At 41.3% G+C, this 22,670-nt stretch overlaps 1 protein-coding gene across 12 annotated transcripts in view; it reads left to right on the forward strand.

The window, feature by feature from the left end:
* The window catches only part of NFIA (nuclear factor I A), a 248,570-nt gene that overhangs the window by 113,553 nt on the left and 112,347 nt on the right, over positions 1-22,670 (forward strand). For 11 of the 12 annotated variants that reach the window (XM_064720355.1, XM_064720357.1, XM_064720356.1 and 8 more), the window contains exon 3: positions 21,597-21,662. The exons of the other annotated variant lie outside the window; for it this stretch is intronic. In XM_064720355.1, coding sequence (XP_064576425.1) covers positions 21,597-21,662 — 66 coding nt within the window. The remainder of the gene's footprint in view (positions 1-21,596; positions 21,663-22,670) is intronic. 12 annotated transcript variants of the gene reach the window in all.

The following is a 22,670-nucleotide window of genomic DNA, read 5'->3' on the forward strand; positions in this document are numbered from 1 at the left end:
GGTGATGCTGCAGGATTTGGAGCGTCACACCTGTTTCTCCAGTAAGGCACTATGTGGGAGCTTACAGGTGCTCCTCAGTATTTGCTATCAAGCAAAATTACTCTAAGTGCGTATTTTTGAACATTAAAAAATACAAATGCTGCCAGACAGTGTAGTCCTTTGTATGGCTGTGGAGTGGAGCCAAATCAGGAGATGTGTTTGCATCCATCCTTTTCAGTGTCATTTGCTGTGTGTTTCCCTCTTTCTTGATTGCCTTCTCCTCTTCTTTGGAGATCAGCACAAAGGCTGAGCAGTTCTCAGTCCTGCTCCAGCTTCTGAGTGATGTCTTTGCCTGAAAGTCTGGTTTGGGGTGAACTTCACCCAGAAAACGTTTTAATCCCAGGAATTTTCTGTGTCCTTAACAATGCCTAGATCTCATATCCCCTCCATACAAGGAACCATTTAGCCTTCATCCTCACACCTGTACAGCTCCTGGGATAACCTGGCTACACCAGAGTTGTTTAGGATGGAGTTTGAGTTTGCAGATTTCAAACTGAAGGTGTAATTGGAAAGAAGAGACTGCCTTCTGTTTTACAATCTAAATTTAAGTCATGGTAAATAGATTAGGCCATGCTCTTTTCTGTGGTACTCAACATGGTTCCAGATCCTGTGTCCTGAGTAATCCAGCTGGACTGGGTCATCTCCAGAGGGGAAGGGCAGGGAAAGGGCGAAAGGAGAAGAGGAAAGCAAGGAGAAAGGGAAAAAAAGAAAATATCTGTGATTTACAGAGATTTCCAGGGACAGGAAATATTTTTTCAGACACTTCTTTGCTTTCAATGACCCTAGTAATCTTAATTTTCAAGAGATGTGTCCTTTTTTATTTAAAAAATATTTGATGTCCTGTAGTCAGATAATGATTCAACTCTCTATGGATTCTGGATGACTGTGACTAAATCCGGTTTTAAGGACGAGTTAAGGGATGATTTGTACAGTTCAGCCACAGCTTGCCTGGGTTATCTGTGGGTTATGGAATTTGCTTCACCAGTGACAGCATCAACAATGCAGGCCTTATTTACAAGAGGTTTATAGTGATACCACAACTGATAGAAATCTCTGCAGTTCCACTGGTTTTAATGGAATTATTCCAGATCTAGTTGCAGATCTGATCTGTTACACAGCACTCCATATTTTAAATTACCATTACAGTTTAGAGGAGTTTAAGTAAATTCTGAGACTCAGTGCATAGTTATCACTGGGAGAAACTATTATGATTAAGATGCAAACCCCCACTTTTCCAGAGTTAAATCAGGATCTATATTTGTTAGCAGCAGCTAGACTGAGTCAGTCACACTGGGGAAGATGCAGAGACACCATATACATTTATTTCCCTCCCCCCTTGTACTGTTTTTAAAGCATTTGCTGAGTTCTGTAGCTCTAATTCAAAATTAGAGGAGTTAAGAGACAGAAACATTTTAAGATCATGTGGTATATTCTCCATCCTGTAAATGCACAAGTTGAAGAAATGGTTGCTTTATGAGTAGAACAGAAAGAAATCTTTCAGTTCAGTAAAAACTTCTAAAACACAATAACAGAGCCTGGACTATGTCATATTAGAGAATATATTGCTTACCTCGCTGAAGTAGATTGAGGGTATTCGTGACCACTGGTGAATTCCCTGGTGTGTAGTAATCTCTGATTATTTGCACCTGAAATTCTTCACCAGCATAATGTTCTGTAGCTGAGGCTTATAGAAAGTTCAGTTTTTATTAATTCAACCTTATAAGCACAGTACTTGGTTCACATTCGTGATTACAATTATTTATTTAAGTAGAAAGAGATATCTAAAAAACACTGTGTGGATTATCCTGAATCTCAGAGGGCTCTTTTATATACAATATTTAATGAGCAATCTACTTTGGAAAATAACTAGATTTATTGTGGGTAGCAGTGCTTTATCCAAGTGATGTGATATAAATACAGTGGAAGCCACTTTTAAAATTATTACAATAATAGGAGCACTGAAAGAAATAAAAAAGATTTTTTTTTTGGTATGGCAAGCCATAAAATGTACAATGGTGCAGCAGAATGAATGAGTGCCTGTTCAGAAGGGAAACTTTCTGTGCACCAGAAGGCTAACTGCCGAAATAATGGAGCCATTCACAAATATATTTTTTTGTGTAGCAAATAATAAAATAGTTGGACAATGAAGTCTCCTCAAGTGCATAATAAATAAAGAAATTAACCACAAAAAAAAAAAAAAAAGAAAAAAGGGAAATAAAATTCCATCTTCAGGATCATGGTTGAATCAATTAGAAAATATTTGTAAAGGCTGATCCTTTGCAAGTCTGTGTGTATGCCCCAAAGGCTGCTGATGCTCACAGGATGGAGCATTTTCTGGACTCTTCAAAGAGGCTGAGCCCCAAGTGAGCATCAGTTTGGGCGCTCTGTAAAAAAGGAAATACTTAATCGAACGGGGAGTTTCGATCCAGTCTCTCCCGAGCACATAAATACTCAGCCAGCAATTATTCTCTTGCTGTTCTTCACATTCAGCATTAGTTTTGGGCACTTTTTGGATGTGTTCCATTATCTATGCCTAAAACAGGGGGCCAGTGCACTACATTTCTTATCACATTGCATTATTGGCACTGTAGTTAGACCAAGGTGGTATTTTAAGTCTGAATCACAACCTTCAGTGGTTTATGTATTTATTAAAGGACTTAGGTGCATTTAATATATTCTTTCCTTCAAAGGTTTGGAACGAAACAGAGTGGACAGAATTACCTTATACTTTTTTTTCCCCATTTTTATTTATGGCCTTTTGGAGGCAGAGCTCTGAAGATTTACACTTGGCAGGAGACTTAGGTGCTGTGCTTGTCCTGCTCCCCTGGTAGGCCTAGTAAATCGTGAGCTCTTCCAGGCAAGGGCTCTCTGTTCTTTGCTTCAACAGAGCTCAGCAAAATGGAGATCTGCAGGGGTACAGTCCTGATCAAAATTAATCCTGGTCAGAATTAGTCTTGGTCACAATTAGTGATCCTGGACTTGGCAGTGAGGTCCCCGTGCAGGGGTGAGGGATGAGCCCTCTCCTGGATCACACAGGAGCCGCCCGTAGGCATTTCAGCAGCTGCAGGAATGGGAAGAGTTTCTGCTTGGATTATGGAACCTGTGTAAGGTTGAGAAAGCTGCAAAGTCAGATATTTGGTGCATTCACCCCTCCAGTGTCCTTGCTTCTCAGTCTCAGCAGCACAGAGCAAATTGTCCTGGAATCTGTCCTGGGTATTGCTCTTGAGTGAGGAGTGGCGAAGAACCAGGGAAGGATTTTGCCTAGTGGGGGAGCACAAGGCAGTCATAATTTATTGCAGGCTTGCCTGTCATGACTAATGGACTCAGCCCCTATTAACTGAGCTGTGGCACCTAAAACGACTATTTTTCTTCAGCTTCTTCCCTCAATTTGGACCAAACCACATACCTTGCAAGAAAGACATTCTTCTTTTTTCCAGGTTAGATTTCTGGGCTGTGAGATGAAGGAGGACTTCAGGGACACAGCCACACCTGCACACATAGGCTGTAGTTGGGGTTACATGGCACCATCACTTCTGCCCAGAAGTTTGAGTTGCAGGGCACATACATAAAAATATAACAGTGTAAACTCTGTAATACCTCTGGCAGTCTTCTGTCTACCTTGCTATTCCTGTTTTATTTATCCAGCCATAATAAAATGAGCATCTAGCAGAGACTGGGCAAACTAGAGCTCTGCAGAGATGTGCTGAGGGCTGGCTGCCCATACCTTGGTTAGTCAGGAGGATGGGCATTCCCACCTTATTCATTGGGATGGGCTGGGTACAGCCATGCATCCATAAAATCAGAGCTATTCCACAACAAAGCAGTGGGCAGAGTTGGGAGACATTTACAGGAAGGGTCTGTACTTACATGGACTGATTATTTTGGAATTTGAGGTTATTTTGGAACTTCTTCAGGATGAGAGAACTGTTGTAAGAGGATGGGCCAGACTTTCCTCATCACTGAGCATTGTCGGGCGCTGCAGTGCCATGAGGAACTGGGGTTTATAGATAACTTTTTTTTCAGTTTTAGACACTTATTTTTAGGTTTGGATTTGCTAAATGAAGAAATTCCTCTTTTGGAACCAGCATGAAATAGCCATTTTCTGAGCATGTTCACAAAATGATTTACTCTTGATAGGAAGTTTTAAGGGAGGAAAAAAGAAGCCTCTTTTAAAGTCTTACATGTACTTTTCTACCTAGATCATGGGCTACATAATAATTTTAGGAAGAGAACACAGTTCACATTTGAGGACTAAGTTAAAAATCCCCTGAATGTGAAATTCATAGGACAGAGACATTCCTGCTTTATTCTTATGGTTTGGCATCAAACCAGTCATATGCAAATTTTAGATTGCACTGCTAAATAGTTAAATAAGCACATCTAAAGGGTGTAAGGTTCCCAGATCCTTCGTAACATCCACACACAACTAATTTTATATCTTCTACCAATACATTTCAAATCACTTCTGATTTTATTGTAGAAAATGTCTGAAATTTTAATAAGAAGGACTTGAAAAAGATAGTTGAATCTGGATAAAATATTCATAGATATAAGAACTTCTAGTTCCAGGAAAAGGCTGCTGGGTGCCTTCTTGACTGTTCTTCTAATTTCCTAATTTCTGTTTTCCCTGTTTTCTATGCTGTGTGTTTAAATAAACTCTTCTGGTTCTGTCTTTCACACATCATTGCTTTTTGCTTCAAAGGCTCCTTTTAAAAACTTATTCTTTGGTTTAATTTTCTTTTGAACATGAATTGGGCTTCACCAAACACTTTGTATACAGCTCACACCCACAAAGCCTGAAAGCAGGGTTGATTCTGTCTACATGTAATTTTGTGTATGGAGTTACTCTTTACTGCACTGGCTGACAGAGTTTCTGTTTTCAAAGTAGTTTCCTTCATTGCTCCTTCTTTTATCAGTCCTGTGGTTGGGGCTGCAACTTTTCCTCCCTCGTCTTTGTGGAAAACAGACCACACTCCAGGTTTGCACGGAATCTCTTCCACCATATGTTTTTAGTAATTGTATAGTAGGGGAGGGGAAAAAAAAAAATCACTTTTCCCTTGTCAGACATTTCTAGCAACACTTTTTTCGTAAAGGCCTTCATCAGGAGTGGCTGAAATTTGAGCCTATTCATAGAAGCAGTCCTCAGAGAAGGTTAAGTTTGAGAAAGAAAACAGAAAATATGGCTGAGCTGTGATTGAGAAATCCCTCCTGAGCGTGCTGGAGGGAGCGCGGCCTGGCGCGGCGAGCACCCTTTGTTTGCGCGGCGCTGAGAGCAGCGCGAGGCTCCGCACAGGCCGCTGCCAGCACGGCTTCCAGAGGGTGCCATTTATTAGCCAGCACTCTGCTGCAAACTTTGCTCTGCTCTGGCTCCTTTTTCTGCCGCTGCACCTGTGCCCTTTGGTGGGCAGTGGCTGCGCCTGCTGCCTGCTGCGTGTCGGTGCATTGTGCGGCGCTTTGTGTGCCTCCCTCACTACATTTCCCTACTTCTGATTTGCTTTTCAGCTCTGGGTTTTTATACCTTGTATGGAGGTAAATGTATCTCTCTTGCTGTTATTCCTTATTTCTTCCGAGCTGCCGATGGTGGCAACTTAATAGTAGGGAATAAAGAAGAAAAAATATCCCATTTTAAAAATATAAGACACTCAGTTGACAGAGGCAAACGTGGCACATGCAGGAGGCAGAGGGAAATCAAATGTTTATTTACCTTTTGGGATGAGTTGTTCAGATTGTAGTTAATCCCATTAGAGTAGGAACAATCCTCTTGGATGGTGAGGTCTGCACAGCACATGTGACCTTGGGACCAGTTTGCTGAGGCACCTGTGTCCTTACCTGAGTGGTAATGGGAATTAGTAATAGTCTTAATATCATTAATAATTTGTGTGCTCCAAAGGGTTTTTAGGTATGGGAGGAAGTGATTAAGGAAAAGGTAGAGCTGATTCTTTGCTGTCTTCCCGTGGTCTATAATGGGACCAGCACAAGGTCCTATAAATAGCTTTGAACATTTTAATCTGTAACATTTGGTGTAAATTGTAACTTTCAGAAACTTATCTTTTATGTGGTGCAGTTTGCTTTTATGTCCCTACTGTCTAATCTTATCTTCCCATGTGCTGAAATATAAAAATTCATTGCAATTATCTCTCCTGTAGTAAGATATCAAGGAGTTGGTACATTGTAAGGGGACTGGGTTGAAGTACAATCAACACACATTTTTCTGGATCTAAAAATACCAGTGTTCCAAAGGTCAGCTAAATGATAAATCCCGTTCTAAGTGTATATATAATACACATGAATGCACACTATAAATTTGTTTTATAGATTTTCATTGAAGTGCTTCACAGTCTGATGATAATTTCAAAACGTTTCGAGTTTATCTGAGGTCGCCGGTACAGCGAGCGAGGAGGGAGAGCCGTGAGAGGCAGCAAGAGGAGGTTCTGTCCCTCCCGGCCGAGGGACAAGGGGCCTTCCTCTTTGGCATGGTGAAAATCCATCCTTGCTCTTCCCTAAGTAGCCACTTGTACAACTTCTCCTGTGGCCAGAGTCACTCCTGTTGATTTTAATAGGAACAGGCCCTTGTATCAGGCTATTGACTTCTCCTTTGTTTCCCCGAGAGCACGGAGGGTGAATTTGTGCAGAGCGCAGCTGCTGGAGTTTGTGCTGCCTTTGCTATGTGGACACTGTGATCCATAACCCACAATTTAACAGCGTTTTTAGCAGGGCAAGCACAGAAATTCTTCTAGAAGTACTCCCAGAGCTCTGTTATCCCCTCTCGTGGTCTTTTTCGTTCCATGGGAAAAGGTGGATGCAACCAAGGCCCTGTAAATAATATAATTTACTTTAGGCATTTTTAGATGCATGAATACTGAAATGGATTTTTTTCTAACATATAAGGAGAGGAGACTTTTATTCCTTTCCAACTGGTGCAATTTGTTCAAGTTTGGTGGTCTCGATATGCCTTTATTAGGAGTAGTAGTTAAAAAAGAGGTAGTGGTCAAGGAAACTGAAGGACTCTCATCTGTTTCTCAAAATAATAAGTATATTTAAGTAGACCCAATGTTTCTTGTACTGAACTAAATAAAGCATTCCAGAGTAAAATAAACACGTCTTCCCGTTCAGGCTTTCATTGCACAAGTCCTGCTGAAATTCGTGCTAAGAGGGCTTGAGAGTTTCCCTCCCTGCCTTTGGGGATCCCAGTGTCCGGCATTGCGTCCAGCCCGCTCCGTGCTCAGGACAAACACAGCTGGGTGCTCAGGTCTGTGCTCGCAGGAGCTCTGCAAAGAGCTCATCAAATGAGAACGCCTCACGTGCCTCGTCTGCGTGACTGTGAGGAGCAAGCCGAGTTTTAGCTACGCTTTCTGAAGTGTTACAGGCAATACAGTTGCTCTTTTCACTGGATAGTGCTTACTTTTCTTTGGGATCACAAATATTTGAATACAATTATTCAGTCAGCTGGACATCTTTTTCCTCCCATTTCTGCTCGAACAGTAGTAGAATTTAGTGTTGATTTAAAAGACTGTCTGCCTTAAAGCAGATTGCAGAGTTTGCACACTGTGAATTGTAATTAAAGTGTAAGGGGTGCTTATTATGTCAACAACTGGCATGAGAACCCCCGAGCAGCAGGTGACCCCAAACATGTGACGTTTGTGACAGCTAGGATCCTTCTTTCACTGGTTTAGCAATCTGAAAGACCAAATTGAAAGAAGCCCAGAGGCTGTATATTTCATTAAGTCCCAAGGGAAGTGTGGGATACAGCTTCCTTCTGCTTTGCTGGGATGTAGCCAAAAACTTTCTAGAGGCTCTGTTTTTGACAGAGGCTTGCTGAAGGGGGGGAAGAAACCTTCCACCAATCACCCATAGGACCATAAATTTGACATTTCCCACAGTTTCTTTGAGGCACTGATGTTGCTGTGTCAGCAGTATGTCCCGAATCTTGTGTTGTATTGTTTGAAAAGGAACAGTCAAACTTTCAGGGGAGCTGAAATGTTTTTCTTCAGTGTCCAACAGCTCCTCTGCTGCAAAAAAAAAAAACCCACAAGGACTGTAAAGCACACCTCTCCAAGCAGGGGCTGCTTTTATCAGCAGTGGGTTCTGTGCACGCTGGCAGAGCATGTGCTGCTCTCTGACGAGGCAGAGGAGTCGATAACATTTCATCCATGTTACAGAGCAGGCAGGAGATTATCAGTTATACCCACACACGACCTGATTGCAGCAATGATAGGGAAAGGATCCTTATGAAAGCGCTGTGCTAAGTCTCTCCCCGCTGTAATTCCAGTTGGGTTATGTCAAGAATTATCTTGGCCCAAAGGCTGAATTATATGGTGCGTAGCGCAGCTTGTAATTTATTTTTTAAATAATTCTGAGTTTGGTGTTAAACAAATTCTTTAGCCACAGACCCTGCCGCACAGCCCACCAATCTTTTTGTGGGTGACCTGTGGTGCAGCTGGAAAAGCCATGCTCTTCCTGAGCCTCCACGGGAGAGCAGGGAGCACTTCTCTGCATGGCTCAGAGCAGGAAGGGCTTTTCATCTTTGATAAGAAATTTGACTTATTTTTGTCAAGGGGTTTGAAAAACAGCAAATGTGTGCTCATTCTCTTCATTTGTAGTTTGTTGCCGTCACACACTTATTGATCTGTCCATCCACGCTGCCACAGCGTGTCCTGCCAGCTGGTTTGTGTGCTGCTGGTTCCAGATCCTTCCCTTGCTTCGTGATGGTTGAGGGGTTTCCATGCTCCCTACATCAGTTTACATTTATATATGTTTTTAATTAGTGGATGAAAGGTTTAGAAATCTTGACTCCCAAATGTGAGCATTATCACTTCCACTGAGTAAGTGTTTCTGGTCAAGTCACTTAACCTATAGTCCTCATCTGCTTAGAGAGATGCTACAGTAACCAGCATTTTCTAAAGAAAATAGATCAAGCTAGATAAAGATAAAATACATTTAATAGTACTCCTTTTAGTACTTCTGTTTCAAAGGAGTATTTTGAGAATTATTGTTGATGTTGTTCTTTGATCTTGGATGAAAGATGCTTTAGAAATGTAAAATATCTTTGTTTTTTGTCATCTCAGTGGCTGTGAAATTTTTCTCAGAAATGAAATTTTGGAAAACACATGCAGAAGGTTTCAGTGTAGACCCAGTTGTTTAATTTTTTTTAGTAGACTTTCAGAAACAAAAAAAGTGACTGGGTTGTTTGTGATTACGCATAGCACAGTGTGTCAGTGGAGATGTAGGTAATCTGGATTTCTTCATGCAACTTCCCTCATTTTGACATCATATTCCAGTGCTACTAAAAAAATAATAAAATTACTAAAATGTTGTGATTTTGAGGGTGGTTTGGAGCCCTTCCTGGCCACTCTGTGTGCTGCCATAATTCTCACAGGATTGCATTTTTATTTCTAACCCTACACGTGGAGCCAGTCAGACTCTGGAACTGAGACAGAATTAGGCCCTAAGAAGTGCTGGAATAGAAGCTTTGCAACCTCTCAGCTCTGGCCCAGGGCAGTGGTCGACTTCATGTCTTTGCATTTGATTTCAGTACATTCTGACAAAGACCTGCGAGCAGCCTCTTCCCTGCCAGCAGAGAAATGGGTGAAAATCCTGTTAAAAATGGCAGAAGGAGTAGTTGTAAGTCAATGAGGTGGCTACATTTGGTCTATTTGTAATTTTTGGACGACTGGTTTCTTTTGAAAATCAGCTTCTAAGTGAACCCTTTCCCAAATGTAAGGCTGCGCCTTTAACTTTTTGCAAGGTCTGTTTCTGAAGAAAAAAAAATAAACAATACTAATGTCTTGGTCTGGGGAATTTTAGGGGGATTTTTTTTGTTGAACTGAAGTTTTCAGGCTCTGTAACGTACTGCTTGCTAAAAGGCACACTCTACAATGCATTAAGTACAACAGAATATTCCTTTGCAGGATTCCCTTTGTTGCAGACATTATTTATGACATTTCAGTCAATATTTGCATGGCAGACTGTCCAAAATTATTTTGTTTTAGGCACATCACTGATAACTGGACCCATACTCTTTATCATTCTTTTACATTCATTAGTCACTCTGTAGTGTTTTTAACATTTTAAAACACTCATGCAATTCAAAGGAAAATAGATTTCAGCCAAAACGCCTTCAAAATTATCTTTTTTCCTTTGAGTTATTCAGCGATTTTTAACACTTCATATGTTTGATGTTTTTTTCTTTAGTCTCAGCAAGGCAAAGTTTTTGCAGGCTTTGACTATGCTAAAGATAGGATTTTGATAGAAAAAAAAAAGTGAGGTAAACTGAACTTAATGTGAAAATGTTATCAGACGTGGTGTAAGGTGTAGCCAGCCAAAAAACCTGGCTATTTGCCTTCTGTGTAAAAGGTAATTTAAAAAAAAAAATTACAACAAAACTAATTAGCAGATATTCTAATGCAAGAAAATGTTGCTGTTAGTAAAGTTTCTTCAATATGCCAGAAAGCAGATGGTGGCAATGGAATAGCGTTTTCTTTTGCCAGCTTTTCTATATGCTTTCTAAACCTGCAAGAGCTTTTGCTATTCAGTATTCAAATTTCTGACACTCTATGATCTTTTTCATCTTAAAACAGAAATAGAAACTGAAACTTAAAAATGTAATCAAGTCAAGCTGTCTGTTCATCAGATCATAACCATGGCTTTAAAAGTTTGATTAAAATTTCGTCTACGCAGTGTAGTTACGGGTTTGGAGAGATCTGGACTTTTCTGGTTTTAAATTCCTTCCTCAAAATATGGATTTGCGGCATTGGGACCAAGTGAAAATGGATTTTAGGATGCATTTTCAGAGTCAACACATTATGCTGAATATTTTTTCGGGGGCCAACTATATATACACCCAACCCTTTTCTGTATTTATAGTGATCCAGTGTCCTTTGAGGTGCAGATATAATTCCGTTTCTCCATGATTTATGGTGGTTGGACCTCAGATTTTGCTGTTACTCATGCCGAGCCTGCAGGATGTTACTTCTCTCCAAGTTTTAACTTTCTCTTCCACTTGCATGGCTTACAAACACAGCAGAAACACAGACCAAGTAGGCTGCCTACCAAAAGGCTGCTTTTTTTTCTGCCCGAGTCTGTGGTGTTGATGCCAACATGATACTGATGCAACAAAACACGTCCCGATTTTTATGGTAATTCTCAGTTCTCCTTCGCAGTCTACAATATTGTGAGAGTAGAAACAGATCCACAGAGCAACAGTCAGTGGCAATTCTTTGTGGGCAGAACCCCCTGACTTTACACTTGGAGAAAGGCTTTGGGCTGATGGCAGTATTTCTGCAATTATTTGGGGGGGAAAAAGAGGCAAAAGGAAAGGAGGAAGGGAAAAAAGGGAGCTATCGAGCAGCTTTTTCTGCTGCATAATTTTATATATCTATGTATTTTTGCCAGCAGTTTAATTTTGTATATAGCTTAAGAAAACCTGAAATGGAAATTTTTCACATGCCACGTTGAACTCCTCGCAGTGCACAGAACAAGGAAAAGACATCTGCCAGAAAAAAAAAAAAAAAAGAAAAAAAAAATTTGGCCACTACAACCAAATATGTACTTAAGAGGGACTGAAATGGGAGCCAAGAGGAAAAGTGTCAGGTACATCAAAATAAAAGAGTTGTGAAAACGGGACTGCAAGTGTAGATCCACAATAAAAAAAATAGTACCTAAACTTTGCTTAGACTGCCTCATCTGTAACTTGTTATTAATCTGCTATTGACAGAATCTCCATGGAATATTAGTTCATCTTTTGTTTATTTCTGAAATAGCCACACATATTTTTATCATCAACATTGTTTTTCCCTGTGTGAAACAGAATCATTCTGAATAGAGAAAATGGGTCCATTCTTTGAGATATTAGTTCTTTTTAAGTATTCTTCACTCTGTTGGATGTACAGATTCCTACTTGAGTTTTCGGTTGATCACAGGAAAATGTTGCACTTGTCCTTTCGAGGAAAGAGAAGCGGGAGAGATTGAAAAAGGAGGAGGTTGGGGCTCGTGCCCAGTTCGTTGGTGTGGTGAAGGCTTTTCTTTGTTTTTGCTGGCTGATGAAGCCTGGAATGGCTGAGGCTGTGGAGAGACCTTGGGAACAGGCACGGACTGAAATGTAGGAGCACGCTGATGGTCCCCACGAACAGCGTGGTTATCCGTGTGCCGCTAGAATGGCCAGCTCTAGACAGCAGTTTGTGAAGCATGGGCTCATTGTCAAGGGCTTATTTGGCTTTCTGATGGAGGGCAGTTTTGAAAAAAAAAAAAAAAATCTGCTCTGGAAAATCCAGAGATCCTCCTTGGGCGTGACCTTGCAGCACGGCGCGCCTTGGCCAGAGGAAAGGCGCCAGCTCGCCAGCTCCTGCTCGGGATAAAGGATGAGGATGGGCACTGACGCCAATAGCCTGGGAATACGCAGCTCCCCGCCCAGGGTCCCATAAGGATGAGTTTGTCACAATAAATAAATAACAAGGGGATGGTGGGGGATAGAGATTAATTGGGTGGCTGTACGGCCGCCAATGGAGTCTCACCATATGGTGGACATAATCCTGCTTTGCTGATGGTGGTTTTCTCACCAGGGTAAAACCGCACAAAAGCAGAATGGAGGGTCTTTGACCAAAGCTACCAGATCTGCCCATCACACAGGCTCATCTCCACTTGCCTTTGTAGATGAAGTCAGGCATTGCAAACCAGCTCTTTAGTCACCCTAAATGCTATTGTTGTTATTGTTAAACTGAGATAGAAAATACTCTGGAGAGAGATGATTTCTTGTTTTTCAAAATAACTAATGAGAAAAAGAAAGGCAAGTGAAACAGGAGCCGAGAGTGACTGGAAATATCCCCTTCTAGGTGACTTTGGATCCAATCTACCAGTAATTTTCTACATAATGTAGTTGAAGGCTTCCTAAGTGGGCTCTGCCATTGCCATTGTAATGGCTGCTTTGGTGGGAGGGAGACTTTATTATCCAGAGCTCAGGAGCCCGGCCCTGTGCTTTTTACTCCTGTTAGTAACTGTGCCTCTCAAGGTAAATCACTTAACCTCTATGTGCCTCCTTCATCCCCACATAAAGTGGGCATAGTTATGCTCACCTTTCCCACAGAGGTGTTGTAAAGCTTAGTTTAATGTTAATAAGCTGTTTTAATTTTCAGGATAAAAGGATGTTCTATAAATATACATTAAAAGTAATAATAGTTTTAATGTATGCCATTATTTTATAACAGTGCTTTTCTAGTTTTAGAATTTTTTTAGTGGTTTGAAATTATTACAGGATCAGTTTTTGTTAATTAAAGATTGACATTGGGGCAAAATTTGTTGAATTGTTCTATAAATCCAGGTCCATGTGCACTGAGCATGCCCAGAGCTGAGCTCACCTGCACTTTGGGATCATCAGGACGGCCCTTTGGCTTTTAAAACAACTCTTTGATGCATGTGCTCAGAAGTTTGATGGCTTCTAAATAGAATGGTTCAAATATTTCAAAGCACTTGAGATTCGTATAGTGTGAAGCAATTTAAAATTATTGTACTGCAATTAATTTTAAATAACTGAGCACTGCATATGTCTAGAAACCCGTACAGATCCAAATGGAAGCTCTCTAAAAATTGAAATGATTCAATAAATTTAAATCACTCTGAAGAAATGGATGTAAGTGCTGTAAATCATTTTGTGAGGGGGATAAGCAAATTTTTTGCAAGTGAATCTGAGGGTAGAGACTCTAATTAGATTTTTTATTTTGGGGTTTATGATGATGAAATGTAGGTTAATATATATTTCCTAGGGATATGAGGGCAGCTCTTGTTGATCCATATGGTTTCTTGTAGCTCTTACATAGGCTGCTTTTTTTTATTTCCCAAGATTACAGAAACTTAGCAATCCAACTTTGCACATATTTTTTTTCCATTACAAATATCTTTCCCTCCAAATCTGTATAAAAAGACATGAGAAAAATATTGGTCCACAGCTAGAAATGCCAAGTGTATTTTTAAATGCAGCTAAAAAAAAATCCTGCAGAATTAAAATCCTGTGCAGCATGGAAGCTCGCATTTTGTGGAGTTGGGCTGCTCAATCAATATGAATTTTTATATACCTCCATCACTGATTCAGGTACAACCTGTATCTGCAGGTAGCAAAGTGGATTATTGCCTGATAGCTGTTCGTTAGCTGAGAGCATGTTCTCTCTCCTTCCCTTACAGATGTATTAGAAAGATGCTATCTAGTTGTAGGGAGGCTGCTAAAAATATTGATGCGAGACCTATTGGAAAGTAATGTCATTTCCATTGGCTCCAGCTCAGCTCCAGGAAAATCCGCGTGCGGCTCCCTCCTCCTGCTGCTGCTGCTCCCTGTGCCGTGAGCCCAGCTCCATCCCAGCTCTGGGGGTGCAGCTCTTCCCCAGTGCCAGGGCCAGGAATGACAACTTGGTGCTACTCTCCTTCCATTTTACTGTGTCCTCAACAGCGCAGGGAAAAGGGGACAGCGTGGTCCCTCCTTGTGGAAGCGCCCGGCTCTGCTCTTGGAGCGCTTCATCCTCAAACGTGGCCACCTCTTGGCAAAGGGCTCCTGAGGGTCTGGCCGCTGGTGTTGGCGTGTCCCAGGTCCCCAGGGTGGGACAGAGCCCTTGGAGGCCGAGGGAGCCCCTCTGCCAGGCTACTCCTGGTCATTGTGCTCTGGGGAGGGAAATTATTTCCGGATTTGCTCCATGGCTTGGTGGGCTCTTCCTGGCTGGAGGAGCCACGGAAAGCAAGAGGGGCCCCTCAGCAGGGTCTTCCTTAAGGCCTTACCTTACTTTTAGACAGTTGTCATTATCTTTGTCTAAAGGTCATGGCTAAATTGAATAAAAGGAAAGCTGTGTGTTCCTGTCGATGCACAATGGCAGTATTGACTTTCGTAATCCAGTTTGCTGAGGGGTGAGAGAATTAAATTAGATATCTAAGCACAGAAATTGAGAGCCTTTGAAAACAAAGATAAGGAGACAGCCTGTATTTTCCTTTTCCTGGGAGCTCTGGGCTCAAGATTTTGCAGGTGTGTCATCTGATCCATGGCTTGCATCGATCAAAACTGTGCCAATGCATATTTAATTAGCAAGGGGACCCTGGATGCATTATGGCCATCATCCCTATATTGAATGGACTGTCAGACTTTCTGAATGCCTCCCCACCCCCCCGCTTCGTTGTTTGGGGAGCTTCTGCATTTTGTCTGAGCAGCTAAAAGTTTCTTTGTTTTTAGCTGGTGATGCATACAGCACCACTGAGGAGAATACAAACAAGTAAAGTCCTAAAGTGTTTATTTTGTCTAGGAAAAAGGGCTGAACCAATTTGAATCCTTTGGGTAACGGATTTTTGTATCTCTTGGAATTAAAAAAACACAGTCGCACGATGTTTACTTTAAGAATATTTTATTATAACAAATAAAATCTGTGCTGTGGGATTTCTTAAGGAAGCCTTTGATGACAATTTGAATTAAGTCAAAATTAACGTTTGCTACTGCAAAGGAATAAATAGAAAATGTTCCAGAAATGAATCAGTAAGCAGGAATCAAAGGCTGTAAACTGTTTTAAAAACAAACATTTAGAAGTGAATCAAATACTTGTTTGTAATATCAAGGAACAAATATGGGAATACACAGATTCCCCACATTCTAGGCTATCACACGATAGCAGTAAATCATTTATGGGCTTGTGAGAACAAAGAAAGTTGATTTAAAATGAAACCATTTTGATACAGCTTTAGGGTCTCGGTGAAGTTTTGCCTTCTTATTCCCAGCGAGGAGGGAAGTGAGGGGGAATTTCTGCAGCCAAAAAAAAGTTAGGGAGGGAGTTGTGGAGATCTTTGTTTGCGTCCACCTTGGTACAAAGCCGGCCCAGCAGACAGAGTGTTGCCTGATAAACAGATGTAATACACAAAGTCTGCTTACAATACCGAGCAACAGACTGTGGGCACATGTTTTGGGCTCATTCAAACTCATCAGCATAGTCTAGCTGGCTGTTTTGTTGCTAGTCTGCTTACGGGGTAGCTTAGGAGCGTCTTACTGGTGAAGTAACAAGGAGGGGTTTTTTTGCCACAAAAGTTTTGTGGCAGGGGCTGATGGGAAAATCATTTGCATACATCTTGTTACAAAGGCTGACTACTTCCTGGCTTAGACAAAGTGTTGCCTGATAAACAGACTTAACACACAAATGTCTGTCTGGAATAAACAACAGCAAGCTTTGATTTACATTTCCATTATCAAAGATAATCTCTTTCCCAGTGTACAGGAATTAAGGGTCCTCGCCTTATAAAAAAGAAAAACCAGGCTGGCACCACAGGGATTTTACCAGTGCAGAACCACATTGGGGAGCCGTGGGATGGAGTGTACAGTGCAGGGGTATGGAATAAAACTGGGAATCTGGTGCTGGTGTGTACATGTGTGATGGTGAGGTAGATGATAATGAAGCACTTTGAACTCCCTATAAAAGTTGACTTGAAAGCAATGGCTGGAGTAAAATGGAGAGCCAGGCCTTCCTTTAAAGAAATCCTAGTAGCCACCAAAATCGCCGTAAATAATAATTGTAGCATATATGGAGTGACCCCTATGTGTTTATATTATAATGTATAATGAAGGGAAAGTGAGTGTAAAAAAGCCCCAGTCCTGGTGCTGGTTTCTGTTTGTAAATCCCTTAAGCTCACCACATAAGACTATATAAAAGAGCATGATTTCAATTTTTTTTTTTTTAATGTATATAAATCTTTGGTAGAATCCATGCCCAAAATTATAGATGAAAAATTTATTGCATGAACACAACCCAGCCATATAAATTTTTTATTACAAATAGGGCTCTGAAACTTGAATAAAATATGCCAGTTTATTATACAGTATTCCCCCCACCCCCAAAACATGATATGAATGGAAAATTTAGCTTGTGCACTTCTGTGGTGCTCCTGTGAGGTTCTGGGCTGGTGGAGGAGGAGAGGACCCTGCTGTATTTCACTGCAGAGCAGGCTCAGCATGGGCAGTGGCGGTGCTGCCCTGCTCATCTGGCATCGCCGGTCATTTTTTTCCTGCACTGCGTGGGGATCACCTTTACTGTTTCCAGGATAGATGTGTCTGCACCTGTGGTAGCTCACGGGCTGCTCAGAGGCTCAGGTTCTGCTGGGGAGTGCTCTATAGAGGCAAAAAATGATCTTGGCACGCACTCACTGGGTCTGCGCAAACCAGCAGACAATGAGGAGGGTCACTGCCACCCCAGTGAATTCCAGGCTGGATTCAGCCTGCCCTGGAAAACACAGTGTGTTTTTGGGAGCGCTCCACAAAGTGTCCCGTCTCTCCCCAGTCAGGTGGCCATGGAGTGGTTTAGCAATTGCAAGTGCCATGGCACTCAAAAGAGGCTTTTTTGGTGGAGGAGTGCAACAACACTTCACCGTCTGTGTCACGGTCTACAAAAAAGAACAACATTGTCAGTCTGTTGACATTGGTGCTGTCCACGGGCCAGACTTTCCTGGGAAGGTTTTATTCTTTCCAAACAATGGAGCGCTCCCTTCCAGTGCCGCCAGCCCTGCTTCCCTGCAGCCGCCGTGCAGCCCAGCTGGAGCTGTGCTCCTGCTGCAGCTGAAAGGGAAAACTGCAGCCTGAGAAGTCCAGAGCTTCCGTCCCGGAGCTGGAGGTCCCTGCCTGCATAGGGTTTGGGATCAGGCAGATCTGGGGCTGGGTCCTGCTGAGGTAGCATATGCTTAAGGAACAGATCCAAAGAGGAACAGAGAATAGAGACGTGAGAGGAAATGCTACTTTGAAAAACTAGCCTGTTTTGTTGTTTGCGTATTTTTTTTTTCCTTTATCCCTTAATCATAATTGATTCTTGGAAGTGGAGAGTAAAATAGCTTCAACATGTTTTTTTGATCCTGTTTGCCATGGTTGTGGTTGATACCAGATCCCCTTGAGCTTCTCTTGACCAATAACCTTGAGCCCAGTGCACAGACTCACTCAAACCCCAGCTAGCTCAGGGTTAAAAAATTCCAGCCACTAACTTTTCTCTAACTAAAAAAGCCCCCAAATAAAACCCATTGTGCTATTCAAGGTTAAGCTTCCTTAAACATAAAACTAGATTCCTTGGTGATTTTTTTTTTTTTTAATCAGCAATCTTAATAGTGGTTCCTCACTATAATATTTCCAACTCCATCTGAAATCATTTAAATCCTCCCCTTAATAACATGCACTTTATTGTAATATACAGATTCTTTGGCTTCCTACCAGCCTTAGCTTAAGGCACCAATGAAACTCGTTGCCGCAGGGGGCCGTGGATTCAAGAGGGGCTCGCATCTACTGTATATTTTGTTTTGTATGTTTTCCAATGGCTCTAATTATTGCAGGTGGTAGAATTTAACTGGCAGTGTTGTTGCTGAAGAAAATAGGCATAAAGTGTGTACTGTTTTGCAGAGTGGCTATCAAATATATAGAAAAGAGAAAATCAAATGAATTGTTAAACTGCTCTATAGTAAGTGATTTTATTGATTTAATGCAAATGCTTATGAAAACGATCTTCCATTTATATCAATTATGTATGGGCAAAAATTAATTTATTCCTCCGGTCACCTGTTTGGCTAACTGACTCAGCAGGACAGACATTCCCCCTCCTGTCGTAGCCGAGCCCGCAAAACACTAAACGTTCAGAAAACTGGAATTTGAAAGTTTCCATGTGCAAAACAACAAAAAAGCCCCGACAGGAGTTAGTGCCAACTGCTGAAAAAGCAGAGAGCGAGTGGTGGAGGCTGAGCAAGACTCCCTCGTCCTAGGCAAGACTGTAAAACACAACGGCTCTGATTTTGCCAATCCCTTAACCATGTGGCGGCACATTTATATGTGCCGGATCATCTGCGGCATCTGAATAAAATCAGGGAAGCAAAATTCTGCATATAAACATTTTGGCTAAGTGCCTCAACTCAGTCTTCTTATCTGGGGTTTCCACAAGATGCCACCTTGCATAACAATGCTGAGCACACGCTTGCCCAGTCCATGTTTTCGGTAGCCTCCCGTGATCCCCACCGCAGGATTGAGTGGCTTTAATTCCACCTCGTCCTGTGTTTTACTGCCCTGCGCCTCTCCACGAAGAATAGTGCTTAAAGCTGTGTTGTCTTTCCCTGGGAAATTAATATTTAATTTCAGCAGAAGGGGGTGGGTTGCGGGGAAGCAGAATTAGGAAAAACGCTATGGTGGCGATAAAGGGAGAAAGTTAAAGCTTCGGCGTGCAAACAAACGTCCTACGGCCAGTGGAGCCCCTCTTGTGCCACCAGCCTTGGTGTTGGAAAAACAGCACTCGAGGCAGACAAAAGTACTTTGTTTGTTCCTCCCAAGGCAGCCAGGAGCAGCTCGGGCTGTGCGTGCTGCCCACCGGCTGCAGGGCTGTGCTGGAGCCAAGGTGCCAGCGCCGAGCCCGGCTCCCGCGGCCGCCACCGCTGCCCTCTCGCCGCCTCCCTGGCACGTTCCAAAATTTTGGGAAAGGGAAACGCGCTCCCAGTCCCACATTTCAGCAGGAGCTTCTCCAAATCTATAAATTTTTGTGGAATTCCTAGCCTACTTGAAACATAAAGCCCAAACTCTGATTGAGCCATGGCTGGCTGGAGGGAAAGTAAAACCTAAAAAATAAGCAAAAGGCTGATGCCCGCCCTGTAAAATGAAATCCATTGAATGTTGACTTTGAACGTTAACTAAATATTTTACATTCCTAATATTTTACCTTTGTTTCTACCTTTGCGGTATCGGAAACGCGAAACTTCTTGCCAAAATCCAGAATACAACAGCGCTGTGCGTGTTACCCCCATAGTGTATCTGCTGGCACTGATTTCAGCTTCGGGGAGAGATTATTCAGTAGATCAATATTTAAAACAAAATTGCAGAAGTGAGGATTTTTTTTTCTCCCCTTTAGCTTCATTGGCAAAATTATTAAAAATAATAAATTCAAAAGAGAGGAAATAGATTCTGTGACATACTGGGTATATATCACTTTTTAGGGAAATTTAATTGATTTCTAATAGAAGTATCCTGTCTGAAGCTTTCTTCGCTAAATATTCTGAGTGGTTATATTCTGAAATTCATCAAGTTTTGTTTTGTGGGTGCTTTTTTTTTTTACTTGTAGTTTTTAATTTATACAAGATTGTCCTCTAAGCTTCTGAATGATACCTAAAGCAGACAGTCAGCAGGTAAAAATATAATTTGAATATTTAAAATAGGCATTTTCTTTATAGTGCTCTGCGGTAATTAAAATCTTCATTTGCTTAAAAGCAAGGAACCTTTTTAAAGCAATAAATTAGCATTGCTTGACCCAAGGTCACTAGTAGTACTGCTTCTTCCAGCACTATTAATACCTCAAAGAAAAAGAAGGGGTGGTGTTATGACTCTGTTGCAATAGAAGTAAGATTTTCAATTTAATCACAGTTAAGTGTCGTGACCTTTTGATCTTGCATTGACTTCTCACTGAAATGTGGTCAAATTTCAGACAGCTAGTTCCAAACTCTGCAAAGTCAAGGTGAAGTCAGAAAATGGGTTTGCCACGATGAGGGGTGGTGTTGAGGCATTAGCAAGCGGTTTCGTCGCCTAAGTTTTGTTTCACAGCAAAAACTTTTTCTACAGGATCAATAAATTACAGAACAATTTCTGGGGAAAGGAAAAAAAATGTATTCATTGTACAAAAACAGTTATTTGAGGGATTTCTTAAAAAATATTTTTTCCCACAGGTAAAGGGACTTTTTTTTCCCAGTCCATAGTGACAGAAATAATTAAGAAGGAAAATACTGTTTGACTAAAGCTTCCACTAAGAATAATTTTTGGACCAAAGAGCGATCATCTTCACATAAAGTAGAGTTAATAACGTGTAAAAAATGCAAAACGCTCATATTTACACACACCCTTTTATAGATCATTTTATTATTTTAGGCAAATAAATTTTGCTCGTTGGAGAGTGTTAGCTGGGAGGTTTGTGGGATTATTTACACAAGTTCTAAAGCAGGTCACCCAGTATCTGGACTCACTTATACCACTGCAAATCACCACCAGCACCGAGCGTTTTAGGGATCTTGTGGTGCTGTAACCACTGCGAAAGCACGCCAAAAAAAATCAGCTCTTCCCTCAGTTTTGCAGATTTTGTTCCAGAAATGTGTAGCCAACAATCTCCCCGACTATGTAGGGTTGCTAAGTTACCTTTCTATGCCTGCTTGGAGATATGTTTTGAGACTTTACTATGTGTTGGAGTAAGGCTCTGGTTTGTATACAACATAGAGGCTGCATTATAAAAAAACATGTAGGAGAGTCATTTAAATATGCCTTCTTTAAAAAGAAGGATTCTCAAAGCTTAATTTATGCCAACACACACACACCCCAAGCACTCTGTGTAGTGCCACAAACAAGATTCCCTTTTTTAATTTTTTCTTTTTATTTTTTTCCTTTTTTTCTGGCTAGCAAACGTATTACCTAGGCACGGGACTTTTGCCATTATCATGTCCTAGTGCAACACTCCTGTCCTCAGTTTGTACTCTCAGCCTTTTGAGGAAGTCTGGCGCCTCTGATCTATTTTCCACAGCAGACCCTGTAATTTTTGGCTGTATTTTATGTTTTTCAGATTCAAGTCAATCTGAAAGTCCCAGCCAGCCAAGTGAAGCTGATATTAAGGACCAGCCAGAAAATGGTAAGTTCTTACCTGCTGCTCCTGCTTTGGGATATTAAAACAGCCCATATTTATAAAGATTTTTTTTTTCCCATGTCTAATATAAAAAGATGATTCAGAATAATTGACATGGGTTGGCTACAAATAGGTTGTGCACTCTCCTCATAGTTAAAATGCTACTGCTTCACTAATCTAAGGTAGCATTTCTTTGTCCAGTCCTGGAGAGACACTTTTTTTTTCCCCCCTTTTAAAATTAATTTTAATTAGGGAGATGCCATCAAAGAGCCTGCTGTATGCAACCCTTATCCTTATTCCTCCATAGCAAAGGCTTTCAGTCCCTGGGCCTTGAGTCAAGATATTCAGGGGTGTAGATACAACAGGAAAACAGATCAGGGAGGTTCAGCCACAGCTCCTTGGTGCTTCTCTCCATGTTCTCCAGTGGCAGTGGCTGCAGTGGAAGCATTAGAAGAACTTGCACTTTTGGGAAAACTCATATTCTCTGCATTCAAAGTGGAAGCGATGGCTTCTGCTGGACCAATGGCTTGCTTTGTGAAGCAGCCTGGAAAACAAAAATCATTCAGTAATAGTGGATTTCTGTGGATTTCTGTATGTGAAAAGATGGCTATGTGTGTAATGGAACAGCTTCTCTTCCTCTTTGTGTTTAGCTGAGGTAGACCTCAACAATTTTTGTTGGCCCATCGGCAACTGAGTTTTGTTTTATTACTTATATTTAGGACTTAGAATGAGGGATGATTATTATTAGTAGTTTTTCTTGACTTCTTTTATCTATAACCAGAACTTTTTTGTTGTTTTTGTAAGACCTAAATGTAGATTGTGTTATCCACTGTACTTGGGGTCTACTCTACAGGAAAGAGAATTTGTGTGAAGGGTTTATGCCTCTGAATCACCATTTCTGGGGTGTGTAAATCCATGTAGAAATACTGTATCTGTAGTAATACATGTGTGATTTCCCTTTCACAGAGCAATAACTGCTTTGCCTTAAAATCCCTACAAGGGACAGTGAGGCTG

This window comes from Zonotrichia leucophrys, chromosome 8 (assembly GCF_028769735.1).
Source record: "Zonotrichia leucophrys gambelii isolate GWCS_2022_RI chromosome 8, RI_Zleu_2.0, whole genome shotgun sequence".
NCBI classification, from domain to species: domain Eukaryota; kingdom Metazoa; phylum Chordata; class Aves; order Passeriformes; family Passerellidae; genus Zonotrichia; species Zonotrichia leucophrys.